Source organism: Pipra filicauda, unplaced genomic scaffold, assembly GCF_003945595.2.
Source record: "Pipra filicauda isolate LSUMZ 115617 unplaced genomic scaffold, ASM394559v2 scaffold311_size1313980_pilon, whole genome shotgun sequence".
Classification (NCBI taxonomy): Eukaryota; Metazoa; Chordata; class Aves; order Passeriformes; family Pipridae; genus Pipra; species Pipra filicauda.
In genome coordinates this window covers 884,064-906,046 of record NW_024104434.1, presented here as the reverse complement: position 1 = coordinate 906,046, position 21,983 = coordinate 884,064, and the positions used below count along the sequence as shown (strand labels likewise).

At 44.3% G+C, this 21,983-nt stretch overlaps 1 protein-coding gene across 3 annotated transcripts in view; it reads left to right on the top strand.

Annotated features, from left to right (window-relative positions):
• SFMBT2 (Scm like with four mbt domains 2) overlaps nucleotides 1-20,836 on the top strand; it is a 116,071-nt gene extending 95,235 nt beyond the window's left edge. For all 3 annotated transcript variants that reach the window (XM_027739947.2, XM_027739946.2, XM_039383486.1), the window contains 5 exons: nucleotides 7,019-7,194; nucleotides 8,739-8,911; nucleotides 10,671-10,919; nucleotides 11,610-11,738; nucleotides 13,743-20,836. In XM_027739947.2, the coding sequence (XP_027595748.1) occupies nucleotides 7,019-7,194; nucleotides 8,739-8,911; nucleotides 10,671-10,919; nucleotides 11,610-11,738; nucleotides 13,743-13,883 (868 nt within the window). In that variant the 3' untranslated portion in view covers nucleotides 13,884-20,836. The remainder of the gene's footprint in view (nucleotides 1-7,018; nucleotides 7,195-8,738; nucleotides 8,912-10,670; nucleotides 10,920-11,609; nucleotides 11,739-13,742) is intronic.
• The last annotated feature ends 1,147 nt before the right edge of the window (nucleotides 20,837-21,983 follow it).

The following is a 21,983-nucleotide window of genomic DNA, read 5'->3' as shown; positions in this document are numbered from 1 at the left end:
GGAGTCTCACCTCAGCTCTCTCCAGAGTCCCTCTGAAGAGCAATTCTTCCCACTTTAAGATGGATGTCAGCAAACAGTTCTTTGAAAACAGCTCTCTTCCTTGACTAATGGTCACCTTGACTTTCTGAGTACTGAAGTTAAATGCAGCGAAGCTCACCCTTTGTACTGAACTCTGTTACTCCTTTTCAAAGAAAAGCAATTTTCTTTTGGTTATTAGAAATGATTGGCTGCCACATACAGCACTATTGATTGCTATTGTATTTGATCTTGGCCCATGCAGATACTCTAGAAAGTTCATGTATTCTCTGTTTGAGGGAGAGAATTCAGAACCTTTTATTCTGCATACTCTTAAACTGCTTTTGTGAAGGAGGAGTGCAAATAGAAATGAAAAGCTACTAGAAAATCTAATTTTTAATTTGCTGCTTTCACCCGTGTATAAAGTCATGCTTTTGTGTTTGTCAATTAAAATGTTGTGGATGGAAACCTAAAAGCCAACCTTGCTCATGCAGATTTTCATAAAAAAACAGGTCCATGACCTGGTTTCCACTGATTCCAGGCTTTCACACCTTGTACTGCCAAACTTAAGATAATGCACTCTACAGGTACATAGGACAGGTACTTACACACCTACAGCTGTGAGATCAGGGTGTAATGCCCCATCTTAATATCCTGTCCTGCAAAGAACTGAGCTCATAGGCAGTTTTCCAATTAGCAGTATCCAAAAGTAGGATTTACCTTGTGCAAAAGCAGAAGTATCTATTTCTTAAGGCTGCTGCAATCCATATTTCTAATTGGAGACAGCCTGGAAAGTGTTTTACTGTCAATCCTTGATAGTCAGCTACGTCTACAGCTCAATCCACTGCAACCCCAGCATCCTGCTGAGTCCAAGTGTGCTTAGACCAGGAGGAACAACTCAGCTGGGAATACATGGGCTGCTAGAGATTGTCATCACTTGTTTGTATCATGTTAACCCCTTACCCTCCTTCACTGATAACCTGATGTGCTAATCATAGTCATGAGCACCTCCATCTCTGTTACTTTATTCCATCATGCTTTTGCCCATCCTTTCCTGTGTCTGTTTCCTCCTCCCATCTACTCAGCAGGACAGCCAGGCTGCTGGGATACTTCTTATATCTAAATAGCTGCCAGATAAAAGCAGCAAGAAGATTCGGTGTTTTATGTTGGCCAGCCAGTCCCAGGCTGTGTATGTGTTCCTGTGTGCTGGCTACCCCAGGAAGCAGCAACCTCAGCTCTTCAGCGAGTGAGGCAGCATCTTTCAACTTTATTAAGCCACAGAATGGATCATTACAGGCTCAGAGCTGGGACAGCAAGTTTTGAAGTGACTTCTAAGAATGGCAATGTATTCCCATCCAACGTGGCTCCTGAGGAGACAGAGCTCATGGGGCTGGACAGCACCTTGTTCCTGCAGCTGTCTGGCTTCTGTGGCTGTAGCTCTCCCCACTGAGCAGTGCTTGGTGGCCATGCCAGCTTGCCTGTGGGTAGTTTGGGTACTTCTAGGAGTGGATGACAGTGGGTTGACATGCTCCAAGACTGTCTGGCTGCCCTAGGACTTCCTGAGTTTGCTTGAGTTGCTTCGTCAAGAAGTTTTAATTGCATTTGATTGTTCAGGAGCAGAAAATAAAACATGGTCATGAAATCAGACACTGTGGAATATGCAGAGGGCACATGACACGTTACATCAGGTGTGACAGTCAGTTACGCTCCAGAAGCTTAAACAGAGACCTGTAATGAGCCTGTGTATCCCAAATTCCAGCTACACGGGCTTCTGATGGTGCCTCGCTGCTAATGATGACAGTTCTACAGCTGGAGCAGCGCTGCTGTCGTGTGACATGTCATGTCACCTCCTTCCTTCTGATGGGAACTGACACCTCCTTGGATCTCGGCAATGTTGTTGTTTGTTTGCAGTGACGGTGCAGTGGGGTAGAGCAAAGGGGAGGGAGGAGGGTGGTGAGGAGAAGAGAAGGCTGTTTTTCCCACTGGCCCAAATGCCAAATGATGCCCTGCCAGGAATGCATTATGTCAGTCCTGGGGCAGCCTGTGCTTGGTTTGCTCTGCTGTCTTCAGTGACCAGAGCAGAATCAATTACGCTCACCTTGCAAAGAAGATAAACAATTTAGATTGTCCAAAGGGATGTGTCTGCAATGTGTGAGGGCAGTCATTTCCCATCAGCGCTGCTGGCTCTCTGTGAAAATAGTCAAACCTGATTTATTGGTGATGATGAGTTAGAAATGTCAGGCTTGATCCTCTGAATTCCCAGGAGGGCCAGCCGAAGCTGTGGGCGTTCAGCCCTCATGGTTTTGGTGCTTTAAGTTCAGTGCCTACATCTAGATTTGCCTTCCCAATTTCACATAAAATGCTTGAGGGACTTTATGCTTTTTAAGGGCTTTAATTTCTAAAGGCTGTAAGTGGGGCTCTTTGGACTTACATATTTTTGAAAGACTTTGGATATAAACAGTACGAGTGTACTGAGTCTTGTATGAAGCCCAGTTGATCAAAATAAGATATATGAGTGTTCCTGGACACCTCCACTAAATGAAATTTTGATTGCTGCTCAAATCCAGTAGCTGAACTCTAGGAATATTTACCCCTGTCCCAGACATCATTGCTTATTTATAAGGCTGCATTTCAAAGAAAGTCTCTTTACTGCAGATGTTTTAGAAGACTGCCTTTCACTTGTGATAGGTGATGTTGAGGTATTTGAAGTCTTCTTTGCCTCAGCCTTAGCTAGTAAGGGTTGCTTTCAAGCCTCCCAGGTCTCTGATCCTGTTTGAGGGAATGAAATGTTACTCATAGTAAATGGAAAAGTAGTTAAATACACTGGAAACTGGATGTGCACAAGTGCATGGAACCACTTGGGGTGCAGCCAGCTCTGCCTGAGAGTAATGTCATTGCAAGGCCACTCACTGTCGTATTTGGAAGGATGAGGGAAGTTTTTTGATATCTGGGAAAAGGCAATTGTCACATCCCTTCTTGGGAAGGGCAAGAGGGAGAATCCAAGTCAGTACAGGCTGTCAGCCTAACATTCCTGGAAAGGTTATTAGGCAGATACTCTTGAAAGCCATTTCCAAGAGCATGCAGGACCAGTAGGTGACTGGCAAGAACCAAAGGGCAAGTTGTGCCTGATGTGATGAGATGACTGGTTTGGTGGTTGAGGAAAAAATAGTGGAAATGAATTTATGTTCATTTTAGCAAGACTTTCCACACAGTCTCTGACAGTGGGAGATAAAGATTGAATGTGTGTGTGATGAGTGGAAAGTTAACTGGACACAATCATTGACATGAAGTCCAGGTGGCAGCCAGTTAGTGATGGGTCTCCTCAAAGGTCAGTTCAAAGCTACAGCTTGTGTGATTTGGTTTCTCTTCCACACCAGCTCTGCCTCTGAAGCACTGCAAGGAGGAATTAATGTGACCAGGTGGCCTTCTGTGCCAAATACTGGAGGTAGAAGTCATTAGGACCAGTGGAATGACTTAGACCCTTTATTTCAGGAGGAGACTTATGAAACGTGCCCTTAAAAGCAGAGCATTCCAGTTCCCTTTCTGAATCCTGTCTTCAGGAGTTCAGAGTGTCACTGGGTGATTAAGTAGCTCTGAAGGAAGTTTCCTCTTATGTCTGGAGGACTTTCAGGTAGTAAGACAAAATGCAAATTTCTTGCAAAAGAATAGACAGGAGGTTTTGGTCTCCCCAAGGGAAATTGAGACTTTTAGCTCCTGAGTTGTTCAAATTAGTCTCAAGAACTGTCAGAACTCCTTAGAATGGGACTTTTGAAAATGAGGGTAATCTCAGTGTTCTTGCTGTTTGAAGTGTCTTCAGCACAAGACTTTTTGTGCCATCACACAACAGTCCTGAAGTGGAGCTCCTGGAAGATATTGTGTTCTCATGAACCTCTGATCTATTTTAGCACAAAAGGAAACTTCAACAGATGAATGATGTTGCAGAAAAAATGCTGTTCGTTTAATAGTTTCACTTGTGGGTCAGCAAAGATCCCAAGTGTATTTTTCATGGAAATAGTTTCAGCCGTAAGGTTTTCTCCAATTTTGGGATCTGAGGGCAGAGAAAGAGAGAAGAAAGATTTCTTTGGTTTTAGCTGAAAAATAATTTTTTAAAAGAACAGTGGTTTCTAAGAAAATTGAAAATACTGTCCTTGACACAGCGGTTTTCCAAGTCTCCGTTGCTGCCATGCTGTGTGTGCAGATTACTTGGTAGTTACAAGTGGTTGGGATGATAGGAGTCCTGGTATAAAAACATCCATAGGAGTATCAGAAGTTGGTAATTTTTTGAGAGATGCTAGTGGAAAAGGGTTTTCTGATTATATCCAAATGAGCTCCTTCCACGTGGCTGTCCTAGAACAGCTCAGATTACATTTGGTGGTGCTTGTGTTAAAAATCTTCAGTGTGTGAGGAATATGGAAAATATTAGTAGGACCTGGCTTATAGTTGAAAGAGGGGCTACCAAGGCCAAAATTATGTAAAAAATATTACTGTGGCCAGTACTAACACCTTGGGTTATTGAGACTGATCGCTGCAGTCATGGTGATCTCCATTTACCATCCGTTCTGTTAATTAACATGTGTGTTGCATTCAAAGCAGACTATGAAATCAGTCAGTTGTTCATTTTCCTGGTTTCATCTTTTCCTTTCAGCAGGCTCTGTAGTACAATGGGTCCTTTCTGGGCAGGCAAACACAATAGGAAGCACACAGTTAGAAAAAGTCAGCCATCCTTGAATAATACCCATCAGGCAGCTTTCTTAGCTTGTAAGAAAGAAGATCAAGAGGCAATTTGATTATAGCGCGTTTGCAAGGAAACAAAACCAGACACAGTCTTTTCATCCTGGTAGTGAAAGTCAGAACAAGGACAAATAAATGTAAGTTTAGTTCAGACGCATCCAGACCTAAAATGAGCTGTAAGCACATGAGTTATAGGTACGGGTGCTCCCTCTGCCAGGTTTCTTCCAGTGTGGAGACCCTTGAGGGGAGGCCACTGCTTGTCTGGAAGTGATGGTTTAGTCCAACCAAAGTTATTTGGGTTGAGGTATTACGGTGAAATTCTGCAGCCTTTCACAAGAGTCAGGCTTACTGACCCAGTGCTCTGGGCTGTTGTTAAACTTAATGGCTCCTGGAGAAGTAATAAGGGCAGGAGTCTCTTCAAACACATTGGAAAGAAATACAAAACATTTTTAAGTAGATATATTCAAATGGCTGTGGAATCTGATCTTTTGATATTAAGTATTGCCAAACTCTCTTAAGCCAGCCTGCCTGTGCAGCTGTTTTATAGGGAGGCTGGGATAACAGTGCTCTGTACCTGGAAGGAACAGTTTTCCATTTTACGGCATCTGTCCAGGCCTCTGAAGTGTGTGAAAAGTTGGCTCATTAAGTCATTCATTCGTTCATGAGAATGAATCAGGATTGTTTCCATGGCTTGAGGTCCTTGGTCAGGCACCAAATAGGATATCAGAGCCTGGCACCTCGTGGAAATGCTCATTCAGGTTATGGAAGAGTTTTTTGTTGAGGCGATCGTTTGGACTGAGTCTTTTGTGATGTGAGGGTGGGTAGACTGGGCTGTTCTCAGACCCAAGTTTCATTTGCGTTCCCTTTATAACACTTTCTGTACTGCAGTTTCAAACCCTTTTCCCACAGCCCAGTGTTTCCAGAAAGAGCTGCTGGGAGGGAGCGCAGCAAAAGGTGGTGTTCCAGTTGCTTTGTGTGTCCCAATGAAACCTTCAGAGAGTGGGAGTGGAGTGTGGGCACATGCTGCATATTTAAATGCTCAGGCCACAACATTGTTGCACCACCACCTCCTTTTCCTCTTCCATATCTGACTATCACCAGCTGATTCCCTGCTAGGAATTTATGGATCTGAACACACTCCAAAATGCTTTGTCTCGTTTTTTCCCGATGACTGTATCTCTATCTTTCCTTGCCTCCCATCCAGTAATCTTTCTTTTACTGTCTCTCCCTCTTTTTCTTTCGTGTGTGTCACTCTTCCCTGGGCACATTTATAATGCCGTGGCACCAGGCGCTCGCATCATTGTCTCTTGTGTTGCATTCCCCAGGACGTGTAAGAGATGTTTTAAAAACCTTATCTCACTGTTTACGATAGCTTGGTGCTGCTGTTTAATAAATTATGGGGATAATTGGTTTTTCAGAGTTCACATCTACAGTGTAGTACAGCTGGGGTGTAACTGTATCTTTCTTAGCCATTTATCGCTCAGAAACACTTTGTATAAAACACCGAAATAAATGTTTTAGTAGCATAACAAATTTAAGACAAACCTTTCATTGCAGGTTCCTGCTCTGAGCATTCCCTGTAGGAGTCAGTTTTTAGGGCCTGTTGCTGCAGCCCCATTACACAACTCCAGATATTCCTGGTGAGGTCCTTGGGTTTTGTATTGTCCATATCTCAGAGTGCTGAAATCATCTGGACCCTGTGTGGCAGAGAGAACCATTTCACTCAGATACTTCCTCACAGTGTCCCAGTAGCCACAGATGGCACAGTGAATCTGTGGGATTGTTGGGAGCTGGAGTGTCGTATGGGAGCAAGAAAGATGGCAATGGAGAAGACCAAAAGTACCATCTCCAGTGCAGCCCAAACACAGGGTGCTGACCAGAAAGCTCTGCAAGGGCTGTAAGCATCTCATCATTGGTCAGTGTATGAAGAGAGACTACATCCTCTCCCAAAAACTTTGCATCACTTCATAATATGGGCTTGCTGTCCTGTGTAGGATCCTCCCCAAGCCTACTGAGTTTTTTTTCCTATCTTTTGCCATATCTACAGACATACCAAGACTGCACATGCATTCCTTCCTGAATCATGTCCACACCTCTGATTTATTTCACCCTTTCCTTCTTCAAATCCATATGAAATGGAGCCACTGAAACAAACAGACCTATTCTGCCTGACTCTCCCAAGGAAAGTCACTCCTCTAACAGAGGAGAGTTTGGTCTGGAGCATAAGAGGGTGTTGCTTGACTGGTAACATGGGTTTTTCACTCTTCTCTAGGTACAGAGGGAAGACTTACAGGGCAACTGTTAAGATTGTGCGGACGTCAGATCAGGTGGCAGATTTCTGCAGGAGGGTCTGTGCCAAGCTGGAGTGCTGCCCCAACCTGTTCAGCCCTGTGCTGGTGGCTGAAGTCTGCCCCGAGAACTGCTCCATTCACACTAAAACCAAGTACAGTGAGTACTGGCCAAAATGCTTCTTGGTGCCAGTTGGGAATCAGAGCAGTGGGAGACTGTGTGTGATGAAGAACAGGAGTTGTGCAATGCTGTTAATACTGGTATTACTGTGTAATATTGTTAATACTGATTAGGATTCATCTCATCTAAGAGCAGTTATTTAATCCTGAACAGGCCACCACATGTTCCTTTAATATTCTGTGCAGAGAAACAGGCATCTCCAGGAAACCATCCGTCTCACTCCACCCGAATGTATCTGTTTGAAAGTCATTAATTTTTGGAAGTCTTGAGTTTTCTTTATATCTAAAGTTAACATGAAGAGCACATGAAAGGAACCTGCAAGTAGTAAGATGAGATTTAAACTGCTATATCTGAGATGGCTTCGTTAGGTGAGATGAATCCTGTCCAGCTCAGTGAAGAGTTTTTGGCATATGCAGCAGCACAGGCCACTGTCACAATGCTGAGGTGGTGGAAGGAGTTTGGGAGCATTAACTCTCTCTGCTCAGGGTGTTTAATATTTAAACATGTTCCTGCCCATACAGGAAGGCTGTTGTTAGGCATGTGTACAGCACTTCTTGTTGTCAATGTTACTGATATTATTGGCTCTTCAGGCAGGTCAGGAAATTGGAAGTGAGTGCTATCCTTCTTCCACGAAGGCTGCAAAAAGCAATGTGATTGATTTAAAGCAATTATCTTCTGGTTAGTGGCAGAGTAGAAGGAGAAACAGGCTCAGGGAGATACTCAGATCACTTAGGATGGGTTTCTGTAGAAGTCTACACCGGAGCTAGACTCCTGCTGGTAGGAAATGGAGAGCTGGAGAGTGCAGTTGGGGGAGCTCCAGCTGGGATGGTCTCATCTCAAAGCTGATGGTGGTATGTGGCTGCATGAATTGTTCCTCAAAACTCCGTTGATTTGATGAACAACTTGGTCAGTTATAAACTTTGACATGGGTGCCAAGTGCCATTTTAGCTGTCCTGGGATACCCTGGCTGGTCAGGGGCAGAGTATCTTTCACCCTCAGGGCATGTCAAAATGCAATTAACACAAGCACTCAGTGTAAGGTCAGAGCACTCCTACATCCTTAATTTCAACTCGGGCCACAAAATAGTTGAAGGTAATAAAAACCTGTTCCTTTGTGCGTGATTGAGGATTGCTGGCCTTGTACCCTTTCTGCCGAAAACATTAGCAAGTAAAAGTGTGTCTAAGGCTGTTAAATCACAAAGATCTGCATTGTATCAGATCTGAAACACACTGGCCTCTCTCCCTGCAAGTCGCTGGTTGACTTAGTGGAAGCTTTGCCTCAACACATATTGTTAAATTCTGAATTTTTCACTCATCATCAATAAATCTGGCTACACGAGAGCTGTAACACTCTGTGCTGGTCCAACATGACGTCTTATATTTACACTGGACATTTTTTCCATATCAGTGTATTTTAAAGTGCACCTATAGAGTGCAGTCCTGAATCTGCAGCAAGAAGCACACCAAAGTTTCCTTCTTTTGGTGGTTAAAGCTTTTTATGGGCATTCTGCTTCATTTCTCCAGCTTATTACTATGGGAAGAGGAAAAAAATCATTAAGCCACCAATTGGGGAAAATAACAACATGAAAAGTGGCCATGTCAAGCCAACCAGACGCAGGAAAAGGCGGAAATCCATCTTTGTGCAGAAGAAAAGAAGATCATCGGCTGTTGATTCAAATGCTGCAGGCTCTGCAGAGGTATGTGTTGCACAGGGATAAATCAGCAGAAGCCCCTTGGTGCTTTTTTTTGTCCCTCATTCTGCATCTTCCTTATGTGGGGTTTCTCAGCACACCCAAACACTTCCATTTTCCTTATTTTCTGTTTTGAATCCTTCCTTCTTTGCTACTCTGTTCTTCTAACATCAGACTGGTTTTATTGGGACACTTTGGGGATTTTTACCTTGTCCATTTTAGAGTTAGCAGACTCTAGATTTTTCGCTCCCACCTTCCTAATGCTTACTGACCAACATACTGCCTAATATTATATCTTTGTTTTCTTTTGCTTCCTTGTAAGCAGGCAGATTAGCCTGTTAGATGCTTTTTACAGCATCTACCAGATTCATGTCTAGGATGTCCAAATATTGTAATAAATAAAAATAGCTCACGAGCCATTGTTGTTTCAAGGAATTTTATTTTTTCATTAATTATTGGTAATATTTTTTGGCTCATAACATCAAACAATACTAGCTCTAGAAGCTTTAGAATACAGACAAATGGTTTGTGTCCCAAATACAGGGTATTTGAAGCCTCAGTATGTTGTGTGATACAACAGGATCTCAGCTTCAGCAATGATTCGTGTCCAAATACAGTCTGGAGCAGAATTAGTTCTATGTGGATTGTTTCTGGGTGGTTTTCCCGTGATAGGAATAACAAAGTTCATGTGTGGTTTCCCTTCCTCAGCTGAGTACCAGTGATTGCAATGTGAAATAAAGCTGATTTACCTCAATTCCCTCTACTTGGGCTGGAGGGGGTTATTTTACTCAGCTTTCAGTTGATTGCTTGCATCTTCATGGCTTGGTCCTCATTTAGTTGTAGTTCTGCTTCATTTCCTCAGATTATACCTGCTTCAAAGGAATTTAAACTTAAGCCTAAATCAACCATTACCCAAGTTTTTCAACCTGTCAGCTGATACAACTGTCTTTGTCTAAAACTGCTCTTTCACTCAAGGCCTGAGCATGTGGCTTGGATGCATGCTCACACTTTGATCAGAGCTAAGCTGTCGAAGCCATTTGGGCAGCGGATGTATATATAAAGTCGAAAATGCACAGTTTCCATCAGTTGGTGTGTGCTTGCAAGCTCTGTGTGACAGAAATAACGAGAAGCTGGTTTAATATCCTTTAAATGGAAATTTTTGCTTCCCCTTCAGCAGTTAGGTGTTGGGCTGAAAGCAGGGAAATCTGGGTGAATTCTTCTCCTCTGGGTTTTACAGAAATGTCAGCTAAGAAATCAAGTACTTGATTTAGTACTTGTACATCTAGATGTTTTTAAATGGCACCAAAATTTCCTTCCTTTCAATACCAGTAACACCCACGACTGTTTGAAGCAATGTGAAGGTATAAATTTCAGCCTATTTCTGATCTTATTTCATCTCGAGCAACTGAGTTTCATTTTATGCCTTTAGAATTTTCCATTTCCCCTTCTCCTGCTCATCTGCAGTACCACGGGTTTTGAGGTACCAGCCCAACAGAGGAGCATTTCATGCCAGATGAGTTATTGCTGTTGACCTTTAGTTGGAAGGAGAAAAAGGATTTTCCGTCGAGCATTTTTTTCCGTCTACATTTCGTAACAAATCTAAGTCAAGGGCTAATTTACTTAGCACTGTAATGAAAATGAGGTAATTGGGTTAGAGTAAATGTTACCCTGGACCAGCGTGGTCACGGGGATGTAGTTTGACCCAGTGCCTTTTGGTTTGCTGCTGGATTAATCTCCGAGCCTGGGTGCTGTTTCTCTGGCGCAGGAGAGCGAAGATGACGAGCCGGACGCGATGGAGGATGAGACGGGAAGTGAGGAGACCAGCTCGGAGCTCCGGGATGACCAGACAGACACGTCCTCGGCCGAGGTGCCCTCGGCCAGGCCCCGGCGAGCCGTCACCCTGCGGAGCAGCACCGAGTCGGACAGACCCCCTGCCACGGAGAGGGCCCGGCGGAGCCGGAGACCACAGCCCCACTCCTACAGCGAGGCAGAGAAGTGCTCACAGGTCAAGGAAGTGAGTGTGTGTCCATAGGCTTCATCCCCAGTTAATAGCAGTATTCTTCCTAAATTACCTGTCGCAGAATCGCAGAATATGCTGAGTTGGAAGAGATCCACAGGGATCATCGAATCCAACCCTTAGCCCTGCACAGGACATCCCAAGAGTCACACCATGTGCCTGAGAGGATCATCCAAATGCTTCTTGAACTCTGTCAGCCTTGGTGCTGTAAACACTGCCCTGGGGAGCCTGTTCAGTGCCTGACCACCCTCTGGGGGAAGAGCCTTTTCCTAATATCCAACCTAACCCTGCCCTGACACAACTTCAGGCCATTCCCTGGGGTCCTGTCCCTTGTCCCCACAGAGCAGAGATCAGAGCAGAGATCTCCTCTTCCCCTCCCAAGGAAGTTGTAACTTCAGTGAAGTCTCCCCTCAGTCTCTTCTCCAGCTGAACACACCATGTGCCCTCAGCCACTCCTCACACACTTCCCCTCAAGGCCCTTCACCATCCTCGTTGCTCTCCTTTGGACACTCTCTAAGAGCTTAATACCTTTCTTAATGTTGCAGTGACCAAAACTGCGACAATATTCAAGGTGAGGCCACACCAGTGCAGTGCCAAACCTTCCTCATCTGAGGAGGGCAGCCCTGCCCTGGTTCTCCACACAAGGTAGTTTGCTTTGTAAAAGCTTTTGGTTTTTTTTATTTGCAGGAAATTAAGCAAGAAGAGGAAGAGAAGCTTGTCCTGGACAGTAACCCATTGGAGTGGACTGTGACAGATGTTGTGAGGTTCATTAAACTCACTGACTGCGCACCCCTTGCCAAAATATTTCAGGAGCAGGTAGAAGTCTTTACGTAACTTGTCTCTTTGTGTCTGTGGTGTCTGTTCAAATCACAGCACATACCACCTTGATAGCTGGGCCTAGGCCTTTGATAAAGGTATTATGACCAAACTTTAGGTCTCTTCAGGCCATGTTATAGCACAGATTTTGGCAAGGCATGAAAACCCTTAGAAACTGGAGTCAGATCCTTGCCAGATCCTCAGAGAGACCAGAAACTCAGTAGCCTGAGTCCTGAGCAGGTTTAGACATTTCATGCCAAGGTCCACAGTGCCATTCTGGTATCACACAGGTAAGCACCTCGGTGTAAAACAGGTAGTGGTTATCTGGTACATTGCAAACTTTCTCCTGGCCACATGGGTTCCACCCTGTTTTAAATTATTTACCTGGGAAGCAGAAAAATGCTGCTTGAACCCAAAACTGGCCTGAATTTTTTCGTTAACACCTAGATGCCTTGAGTATGTAGACATCTAATTGCTATCTACATTCCTCTGAAGATTTTCCAGTCAGGCCCTTGGATGACCTGATTTTAGGAGATGCCAGTCATCTCCCCATTAAGCAGAAAGGTTTGCAGGAGCAGAAGCCAATACTCTTCATCTCAAGCCAGTGTGAATGGGTAAAATTTATATGGAAAGAGCTGTTTCTTGGCTAATGAGTAGCAGCCACTGCTAAAAATGAAGGGCAGCGCTAGCAAATCATAGTTAGGAAGAAGCAAGTGTGGCTAATTAGGCCATGGCTGATGGCAGTCAGTGGTATGGCCAACTGCACATTGAACTGTCTCTGATTCTTCACCAAGAATAACTCTGTACCTGAGGCAGCTGCCTCGACTGGGAGAAGGTGAAGTGTGAGTCTAGAGCAAGGCTGAAACTCTCCATAGCAGGATGGTCTAGTCACTGTGTCACAATGTGCTCCAACCATTTGTTAATAATCCTGGAATAACGCCAGGGCTTGAAAACCAACCATTCCTCTTCTTTGCCAGAGAGTTTTATAAGGACTTTAATCAAACACACATGACTGGAGTTTTTCCTTGTGAAGCTCTGGTGCAATGGGCCATGCCATGAAGCTTGAGTGGAGGAAGAACCTTAGCCATGGACAATCTTGATCAAAGCAGCACTTAAACTGTCCAAATCCTCCTTATGTGCAATTCTGACTGATCAGGGCTGTCCTGGGGAGTTTATGTGAGTTGCTGTGCATAGACTCTGATCCTCCCTAAGGAGTAAAAAGTTTTCTAGCCTGCTGGTCTGCTTCTCAGTCCTTTAAAGAATAAAGATGACCTGAGCTTCTTAATTAAGAAGGGGGTCATAAAGCCAGGAGTAGTCCCCAGTAAAGTTGCTCATCTGGGGTGCTAGCTCATGGAATTTGGTGCATAGGGAAAGACATGACCTCCAGAGGTCACTTCCAGTCTACACCATTTTGGGACATTGGAAGTTGCAAGGGCTCCAGGCAGTCCAGACCCCTCTGTTTTGGTCATTCAGCAGCTGAAGTGGAACAAGGCAGGTCCTGGGTGGATCTGGGAACATGGCATGGAACAAGTCAGAAATAAACCAGTGCTGAGCAAATCATGGGCCAGAGGAGTTGGGGGGAATGGTCTGACTTGGCAGAGGGACTGTCATCATTTTCTCCATTCAGCTGCCTCCTGTGTCTTCTGGTGTGCTCTCTGCAGCCTCCCCCCCCTTTCAGTTCCTCAGGCATAAAATGGGACTGATCAGGTCTCCGTGGACCCCGCAGGGTTTCTTTAGAAGGTGATCCCTCATTTCAGCAGCTGGCAGGCTTTTCCAAAACTGGAAGGTGAAAGAGCCTATGAAGACACACTAGACAACTTCTGGAAAAGCATGATGTATCCCCGAGAAAGGAGATGGACAGCACTAAAGTGGGAGAAAAGGGCAGAGGACAACCTTTAATTTTTGGGGCAAACTTCCTTTCTTGCTTCTCCAAACTTGGTTATACTTTCTGCCCCAAGAGTCCACAAAAAAAGCCTCACATTTTCCCTGTCTTTTCTTTCCCAGGACATCGATGGCCAAGCCCTTCTGTTGCTGACACTGCCCACGGTGCAGGAGTGCATGGAGCTGAAGCTCGGTCCAGCCATCAAACTGTGCCACCAGATCGAGCGAGTAAAAGTTGCATTCTATGCACAATATGCCAACTGACTGCACTTCTCCACTTCTTTCTGTCCTTCCTCTTGTTCCCTCTCTTTTTTAACATTTCAACCTGTTCAAGGGGTGTTTTTTTCCCCATATCCCTTTTCTTTTCCAATAACGCGCCAAATTGGAAGCACTGGGAATTAATCTGAAGGGGGAAAAAAACCCAGACGTAAAGGAGAACTAGCAACAAATGGAACTAATTCTTCTGTACTTGTAAAGCACACCGAGAGACTGCTGGCATCCCTCCTCAGGAGCCTCACCAACCTGTCACCCAGTGGTGCAGGGCCAGCACGGATCAGATGGTTTGTTGTCCTTAAAACAAACCTACTCGCGGCAGACACATCCCCAAGAAGAAGGGTCAGACACTTCCAGATGGTGATGGTTTGTCTAAGCCAATTTCTGAACATGAACATTTATTTTGGCCAACTCTTGGCACACTTCTTTCATATTGAAATGTAAGTGATTGTTTGTAGCATTACCTGGGGTTTACTGCAAATTTGATCCTGGTGATCAATGGGCTTTGTTTTCTCCTGCCTCTCCAGTTTTACAAAAGGACAAAGTGTTACACCACTCATCAGCTGTGTTATTCTTGAGTGATTTGTGAAACAGAGCTCAACCCATGGTCTCTACAGGATCAGACAAAGATGCAGCAAACTGGTGGGGGTGACACAAGACCTGCTGGCACGTCCTGAGCCATGCTGGCTCTGCACAATAAGCTGAATGTCTCTGTGATGAGATCTGTACAATGCTCCATTCTTGTACAGGAACATGAAAGCTTTCATAGTCAAGCCCATCCTTTTAAATGCAAGTCAGTTCAAAGACCTGACTTTGAGCCCCACAGGGTGAAAAAAAAAAGGCTGTTCAGATTTAATGATGAGGTTGTTGAGGGAATGCTGGTTTCATCTGCACCTTCATGAATCTGGTTGCAGGGTGGGAGTAAAAAGCATCAGTGTTTTCAGGCTGTGTAACCACAGTGTTTTAAGATCCAATCAAACATGGTCTATATTTAATGACTGGACCTGGTACTTAGTGCTGTGTTTTAATTGACAAGGTGGTGATCGCTCAGAGGTTGGACTCAATAATCTTGAAGGTATTTTCAAACCTTAATGGTTCTACATTTCTTTATAAAGCCCCCAGAGAGTGTCCAGTGCCACCTTGGCTAGTGAAACTGGGGGCTGGCTTCATGCCAAGCAGGGTAAAACACCAGAGAGAGTGAGGAAATGGGTTGGACACCCTGGGTTTCTGGTTTTATCCCATTTACTTTGCAGGGATATATGACACCATTAGTCACACCTGTTGAGCATGAATTTTCTTTAACTCAGCAGAGGTTGGTGGCATCAGTGATGAGAAGTCCTCCCAAAAAACCAAACTGGGATCGTGTCAGAATTTTGCTCTAACTTTAAGGTGCAAATGAAACCCATCCTCCAAAAGTAGTTCATGCTGTTTTAGCCTGTTTTCGTAGGAAACCACTGTCACTGGCAGACTTTTGTTCTCACGCCATAAACAGACCCCTGTTCCCTGGCCTCAGGGAAATCAGCTTGGAAATTATACACAGGTCTGTTACAGTGCCCTAATGCCAAAGCCCACTCAGTGAAAACCTCTTCAGAAAGAAATGTCCCTTCTAGCCCTAAATCTGAAGCCAATGCCTATGGCCAGATAACCCTCACCTCAAGCACATCCCGTATGGAGGCAGCAGACTTGGATCAGAGGGTCCTGCTGACCATCCTGTGCTCAGAAGAACTTGCTGACCAACACCAGGCTGAAGCTGCTGCATTCTCCCTCATCAGTTTTCTTTCTTAAATTCTCTGGAGTGAAGGGGGAACCTTCAGAAATAAATGTTCTGGACTACATTGGAATCTGCCCCAGAGAATATGTTAAGAAGTATTGACTCTGTTGGTCGTGTATCTGAATTTCCTGATTTGCTGCTGAGGAATGTGATGGGTGCAACTGCTGCAGGCTGGGCCAGATCCTGCCAACTCTTGAGATTTCATCAGAATTTTTTTTACATGGGAGATCAGCAGGACTGGATCTGTTCTCAGCTGTTGCTTTGTACTGAAGGTCTTGTTCAAGTTTTAGCCAACTCAAGGGAGTAGCAGTTGCCTCTGCATCAAATGGTGTTTTTTTGTTTCTCAGAAATCCAGGAATAAGTTTCTGTAGCGGGGCAGACATTAAAAAACTGGGTTTCAGACTGGATTTCCTACTGACAGTAGCAGAGAAATGTGTCAATGCAACTGGTTTGATAAGCACTTTGGATCCCTCTCAGGGTCCCCTAAAAATGTTGCTCCTTGTTTCATCTCTGAAGACAAAAGGATTGGAGCCAGCAAAATGAGAGCACAGCTGAGAAGATCAAGGAGGGTGCTTCTCCCAGCTCCTCCTTCCTTCAGCCCAGTCCTGGTGTTACATCTGTCAGCAGGAGAGAATTCTGTCAGGAGAACTGGCGTGTGAGGACATTTCGAGGAAGGGAAGCAGAATGGCTGTTTGTTAAACAGCATCCCAGCACCGATCCTTTACTTGCCACATCCACCTTCTTCAGAGCATCCTTTGCTGCTCCGATGTTCTTGGAGTTTCTTGCCTCTGGGATTTGTCAAGAGACATTTAATGCTTTCTGGGACACGTTGCAAAAATGTCATTTTTTTTCTCCATCAGCCTTGTAACTGTAGATATTCCTGTGGCAGCTAATTACTCATGGAGGCAAAACTCGGGAGCAGACAGACACAGACTCTGAGAGCAACCAGCTCTGATGTTGGCTGAGTAGGGAATGGGTGAAGCATTGAGCCAAGAACGTGGGAATCTTTACTGATTGTTCAGGGAAGCGAAATCATATTTAAAACTCACCTATTAAACAACAAAAAAAAAGAGTTCTAATTTTATCTTGCGCCGCTCTTTTATTTCCTCAGTTTTCTTTGTCCTCACAATTTGTCTTTCAGTTCATTGTTCTTCAGTGTCACCTTGTTTATCACTCTCTGTCCTTTCAGAGAAGCTGATAACCTGAAATCTTTATGTTAAAGTTACCTTGGGTGGTAAATGCTTTATTATTTCTTTTTAGTCTGCAGGTTGGGAAGAAATGTGGGATTGGGGTACTGCTGTCTGTTGCACTCATGGCTTTCAAGAAAAGCTGGAGCTGAGTTTCTTGGGCAGTTTCTTACACAAGTGGAAAGTGGATGGTGTGTAGTTTAGCTGGACAAGTATACTTGGATTGAGCAGAGATCAGAAGGAACTAATTACTCTTGCCTGGACTTCATTTCAATTCTGGAACATTAGTAAGGCTTTGGAGTAATGTACTTCAAAGGAAATGAGGGAAAACTGATCTTTCTAGGGTAAAATATCACTTTACTTTGCAATATAGAAGTATAAACCACTGGAAGTGTGGGGGTTTTTGGTCCAGACCTGGTTCTAAGTTAAATTTTCAGAGCTGGTGCAACTTCACAGATACACTAATATTAGACAGTGGTGAAGCCACATCTTCTCCCCTCCCTGTTCTGAATTTGGCATCCAGGCCTAAAGTTTATTGTGTTGTCAGCTGCTAAAGGCCACAGGTGTGAAGTGCTGAACTGAAGATTATCCAAGGCCATTGCCCAGGGCTGGAGAGCAGCTCTGCTGTTCTTCTTGGGCTGTTGGATGCTGAACTGCAGCACATTCACACAGACCACTTTGCTCCCACAAGAAGCGTGTGCAGGCATCTGTTACTGCTCTCTCTTCAGGCACAGGGCCAAGGATGGTCATTTCTGGAAGAAGAGCAGGGGGTTGAAGAGTGTGTGGTACCTACCCATCCTCATCTGCACTGGCTCCTTTTGAGCTTGCACTGTCAGGTTGAACAGATCCGTGGGCAGGTCCCTGCTCCATTCCCAATCCTTTCAGCACTTGACAGAATCAGCCAATTCCCAGTTTTCAGGCCCAAAGCACTCGTCCCTGAAATTGGATGAAAGCACTAACTTAAGGAATGTCCATGATTCCCTGGCTGGCTGTCCTGACTTCCTCCTGCTCTTGTGGATGCTCCTCTCCTACCTTGAGGAAAAATGCTCTCTTTGGTTTCAGGGCACTTTTTCCTTTTTCAACCCCAAAACACAGCTCCCATCCACACTCCCGTTTTTTTCCTCAATGCCAGGAAGACTAAACCCTGGCTTTTTCTACCTCTCAGAGGCATGATGGCCTCTCAGCTCTGAGAAGGATTTCAGGGTCTCCAGCTCCACCGTGTTAACCACATGCCGTAACCCTTGATAGTTTGGTCCTGTGGGGTGCAGAAACCTCCTAAAAATGCTGGGTTCCCTCAGGAAACACCAAAATCCAGGCTGATGGTTGCACACCCTGTCCTTAGTGAAGCATCTTGCAGATGCACATCCTAGCTGAGATGGCCTGACCCACTGCCAGAGGTATTAGGATGTCTGTTAGGATTTGCAAAGTTTCTCAGTAAGTTAGACACCTAAAGCCCCTTTAATATTTCACTGTGGGCAAACAGCCAATTTGCCTTAATGTGGAGAGTCACCATTCCTTGGCTTTAACCTTCAGCCTTTTGCAGTCCCCAGTCCTGGTGTTTGGAGCAAACACCAGCTCAGCTCTTTGAAGACAAACCAGGCAGTGCTGGGCTACCATGATCGACATTTAGTCACCTGAAAAGCCTACCTTGGTCTTTGCGGGGCACAAAATTGCATGTGGCAGAGCTGCTGTGCCACCTCAGTGTTTTAGAAGCTCTGTACAATCAGGCCACTTCAAATACTTTTTGCTTTTCTGGTGCAGTGCGTCTGGAAAACGATGAACTCAGACTGTTCCTCTCATTTCCAAATTCAAGTGCCAAAAGAGAAGAACATGCTGCAACTGAACACTATTAAAACCAGCTTTATTACACGTGGATAAATTTAGTCTCAAGGGCTCCATTTTGGTGCTAAGATACGTCACGCTGTATTTTCCATTGCTTGGGATTACAAAGCTGATTCCCTTCTCCAGGAAATATTTTTCTGTAATCTGCAACGTCTTGAACATTAGGATTTTTTTTTTTTAACTTGTGACTGTACACTTTTTAGCTCAGATACACTCAACAAATACCCCCTCCCCCCAATCCTGTGAGTTTTGGAGACATTTTATACAGTATATTTATGTAAAAACTCTTTCAAAATGTGGATGCATGTATATTTTCCCCTCAGTAATATTATTCATCACATCAGCTGACCCAAAACTAAAGGAATCTGTTACTCAGGATTTGATCCAGAAATAACTGAGGTTAGTATTAGGACCCTCAGAAATGGGTGGGCTGTGGGACCAAGTCTTCACCAATTTTTTTCACCTAAAATTCAAAAAAACCTGCACTTAATTATCAGAAAATTGAAATGCCTCCTGCTCCTAGTAGGCAGAAATTCAGCTGCAATCTGCCAGACTTCACAAGAGAGGGCTTGTGTCCTTAGGTGCTCATGAACTCCCAATAAAGGAGCTTTTAATATTCTCATTTATGCTTTGGTACAATACCCCAGCAAGAAGTATAAATGATCTTAATGGCTGCCTATAGAATATGAGCCAGTCATCAAAGATGAGGGTTTTACAACCCAGCAGTCCTTTAAATGTCAGCTGTCCTGCAGAAGAGTGGTTTTGCAGAGGTTTGGTGCCATACACGGGAATTCTCTCGCAGGGGACACGTGAACTGCACAAACCCAACATGGCTCGTAGTTTTAAATGCTTGTGGCCTTTCTTTCTTTTAGTCTTTTATGTTAATTTTTGCAATGAAGAAGGTAGGTCTTGATGACTGCCAAGGATGTGGGAGAGGGGAGGGTGGGATTTAGGAAGGAGAGAGGTATCTTTGTGGAGAGGGACCTCTCACAACAGAGAAGCACAGCTGGGGCCCATGAGCATTGTTCCTGGAAGCTTTTCTTTTTCACAGCAAAGATGTTTTGAGTCCCTAGAGGGGCCAGGTGAGAGGAAGGAAAGAAGCTGGCTATAGACACAGAGCTACAATGCTGAAAGGTTCATATTTTGTTTTCCCAGTGGAGATGCAGAAATTTGGTTCAGATGTCTCCAGGCCCCTTAGCTGGATAGTAGGGAAAATCAACCTTGCTTCCTTGTACCTGACTCCTGAGTGTCTTCTGGGTTTTGGGGGCTGAAGAACCTCCTCTTGCACCTTTCAGACCTCCGTAGGAGATACTGGGCTAACATCTGAGCTCTGTCCCATAGGAAGAGGTGACAGTGCCCTGAGTTCAGGTTGTGGGTCTACAAAATACTCTGTGTTAGGATGTAACAGGATGAAAATGCTCATTCCCAAGGCACCCTACCTGCTTGTGGTTGCTCCAGTCTCACTGGGGATTATGGACATATAAATGTTCATAATTTATACATTATAAATAAATGTATGCATCAAATTTCCCAATCCCTATTCTGCCAAACCTGGTCAGGATGTGCCAACACGTGCAGTTATTCCAGCAGCCTTCACCTGTGTGGTCCAACAGAGGTGAAAGTCTGAAGTGCAGGCTTTGAGGGGAGTTGAGTGTTTTCATGTACCATGGTAGGACAAGGCAAGCACTTAAACCCTCCTGTTTCTTACGGAATGGCAGAAATTTGCTCCACAACCAGCAGTTTATGGTCCTTTCGTGGTGATGCACGTTGGAAACCCTTGAATTGTTTTGAATTCCAGTTTGTACTGAAAGTCTTACTTACAATTTGTGTACATAAATCCCTTTGGTGTGTTACAAATATGTATGTGTGTGTATATATATGTATATATATGTGTGTGTATATGTATGTGTATATATATATACATATAAATCAATCAATGCTGGTGTTTTTACTTTTTAAAGTTCACAGGGCAAAGGGCATGTTGTTAGTTTGCTGTAAGATTCTATTCTGTATATATGTTTTCATGTAAATAAGTGAAAATCTATATTCAGAGTTATATTTTAATTTTTATTCAGAATTAAATAAATCCCCTTTTTACTTGAAACAGTTGTAAGCTACATTGTTAATAAAGTAAGAATAAACCATCTGTCTCTCCAGCGTAGTTTTTTGTTTAACTGGGCTGTATTTTGATGTATCTGTGTGCTCTGCATAGTCCACACAAAGGCCTGATGAATGTGCCCAAGCTGCCTGGACCAGAATCTTCCCTCACTAAACCCCCAGACCTCCAGGGAGTTACAGCACAGACTCCCTGGCTCAGCACTCCATAAATGCCAAGCCTCAGGGTTTGGGTTTATGTGCCTGCAAGTTCTTCCCAGAAGCAGTACGGGAGAACATGAAACAAGAATGATGGTGGGTGAAGGAACAAAAAATTATCTAAAGACCTTTTGGGAGAGTGATAGGGATCAGGGTGAAAGACAGGAATGAAGGTGATGCAACGAGCAACAGGCAAAGTAGGATTTAGGGACAGAGGAGCTGATGGTGGCACTACGAGTATTACAGCAGGGCCACAGCACATGGAATAGAGATACAAAATACAACTTCTCCAGGTACACAGCAGCCACTGAAGGTGGGCAAAGCCATCCTGCAGTGGTGAAAAAGAGCAGTTTGTGTATTCCAAAGGGTGAGCTGCAGAGATGTTGACACGTTTTGTGAAACACAACCTTGTGTTTCTTACTTGCCTCAAATAACATTTTCTCTGCAGTCACAGGATGCATCGAGGATGCATTGAGGAGCTTAAGTTCCAGCTTTGCAAGTCATCTCTCTTCTCAGACCTCTCAGTGGCATCCTGAGTCCTGCTGTGAAGGACTCTGTTGGGCCTGCTCGGTTACCAAGCACTTTTCATTGATCTCATCACCCCCCACCCTGTCCCATAGTGAAAGTGGGGTGGTGCACACCCCGACAGCATCCATTGGTGGGTGCATGGGAGAAAGCGAGCACAGAATTAGATGACAAGAACTTGGACGACCCTTGTTTTGTTCTGTTTTTCCTCCATCAGTACCATTCTTGCGGATACAGCAGAAGGGGAGAAACAGAATTGCTCCTTCCATCTTCCTCTATTTTCTTATTTCATCAAGACTGGCTGTTTTTTGTCAGGCAAAAATACAATGGGCAAGCAGGTGGGTTTAGAGTGATTTACAAAAGGACCAAGCCACTGAAAAAATTGTTTTTACAATGTTAATACAGTCTTGGGATGAAAATCCTTTGGTCTTACTTGTTATGATACTGTACCAC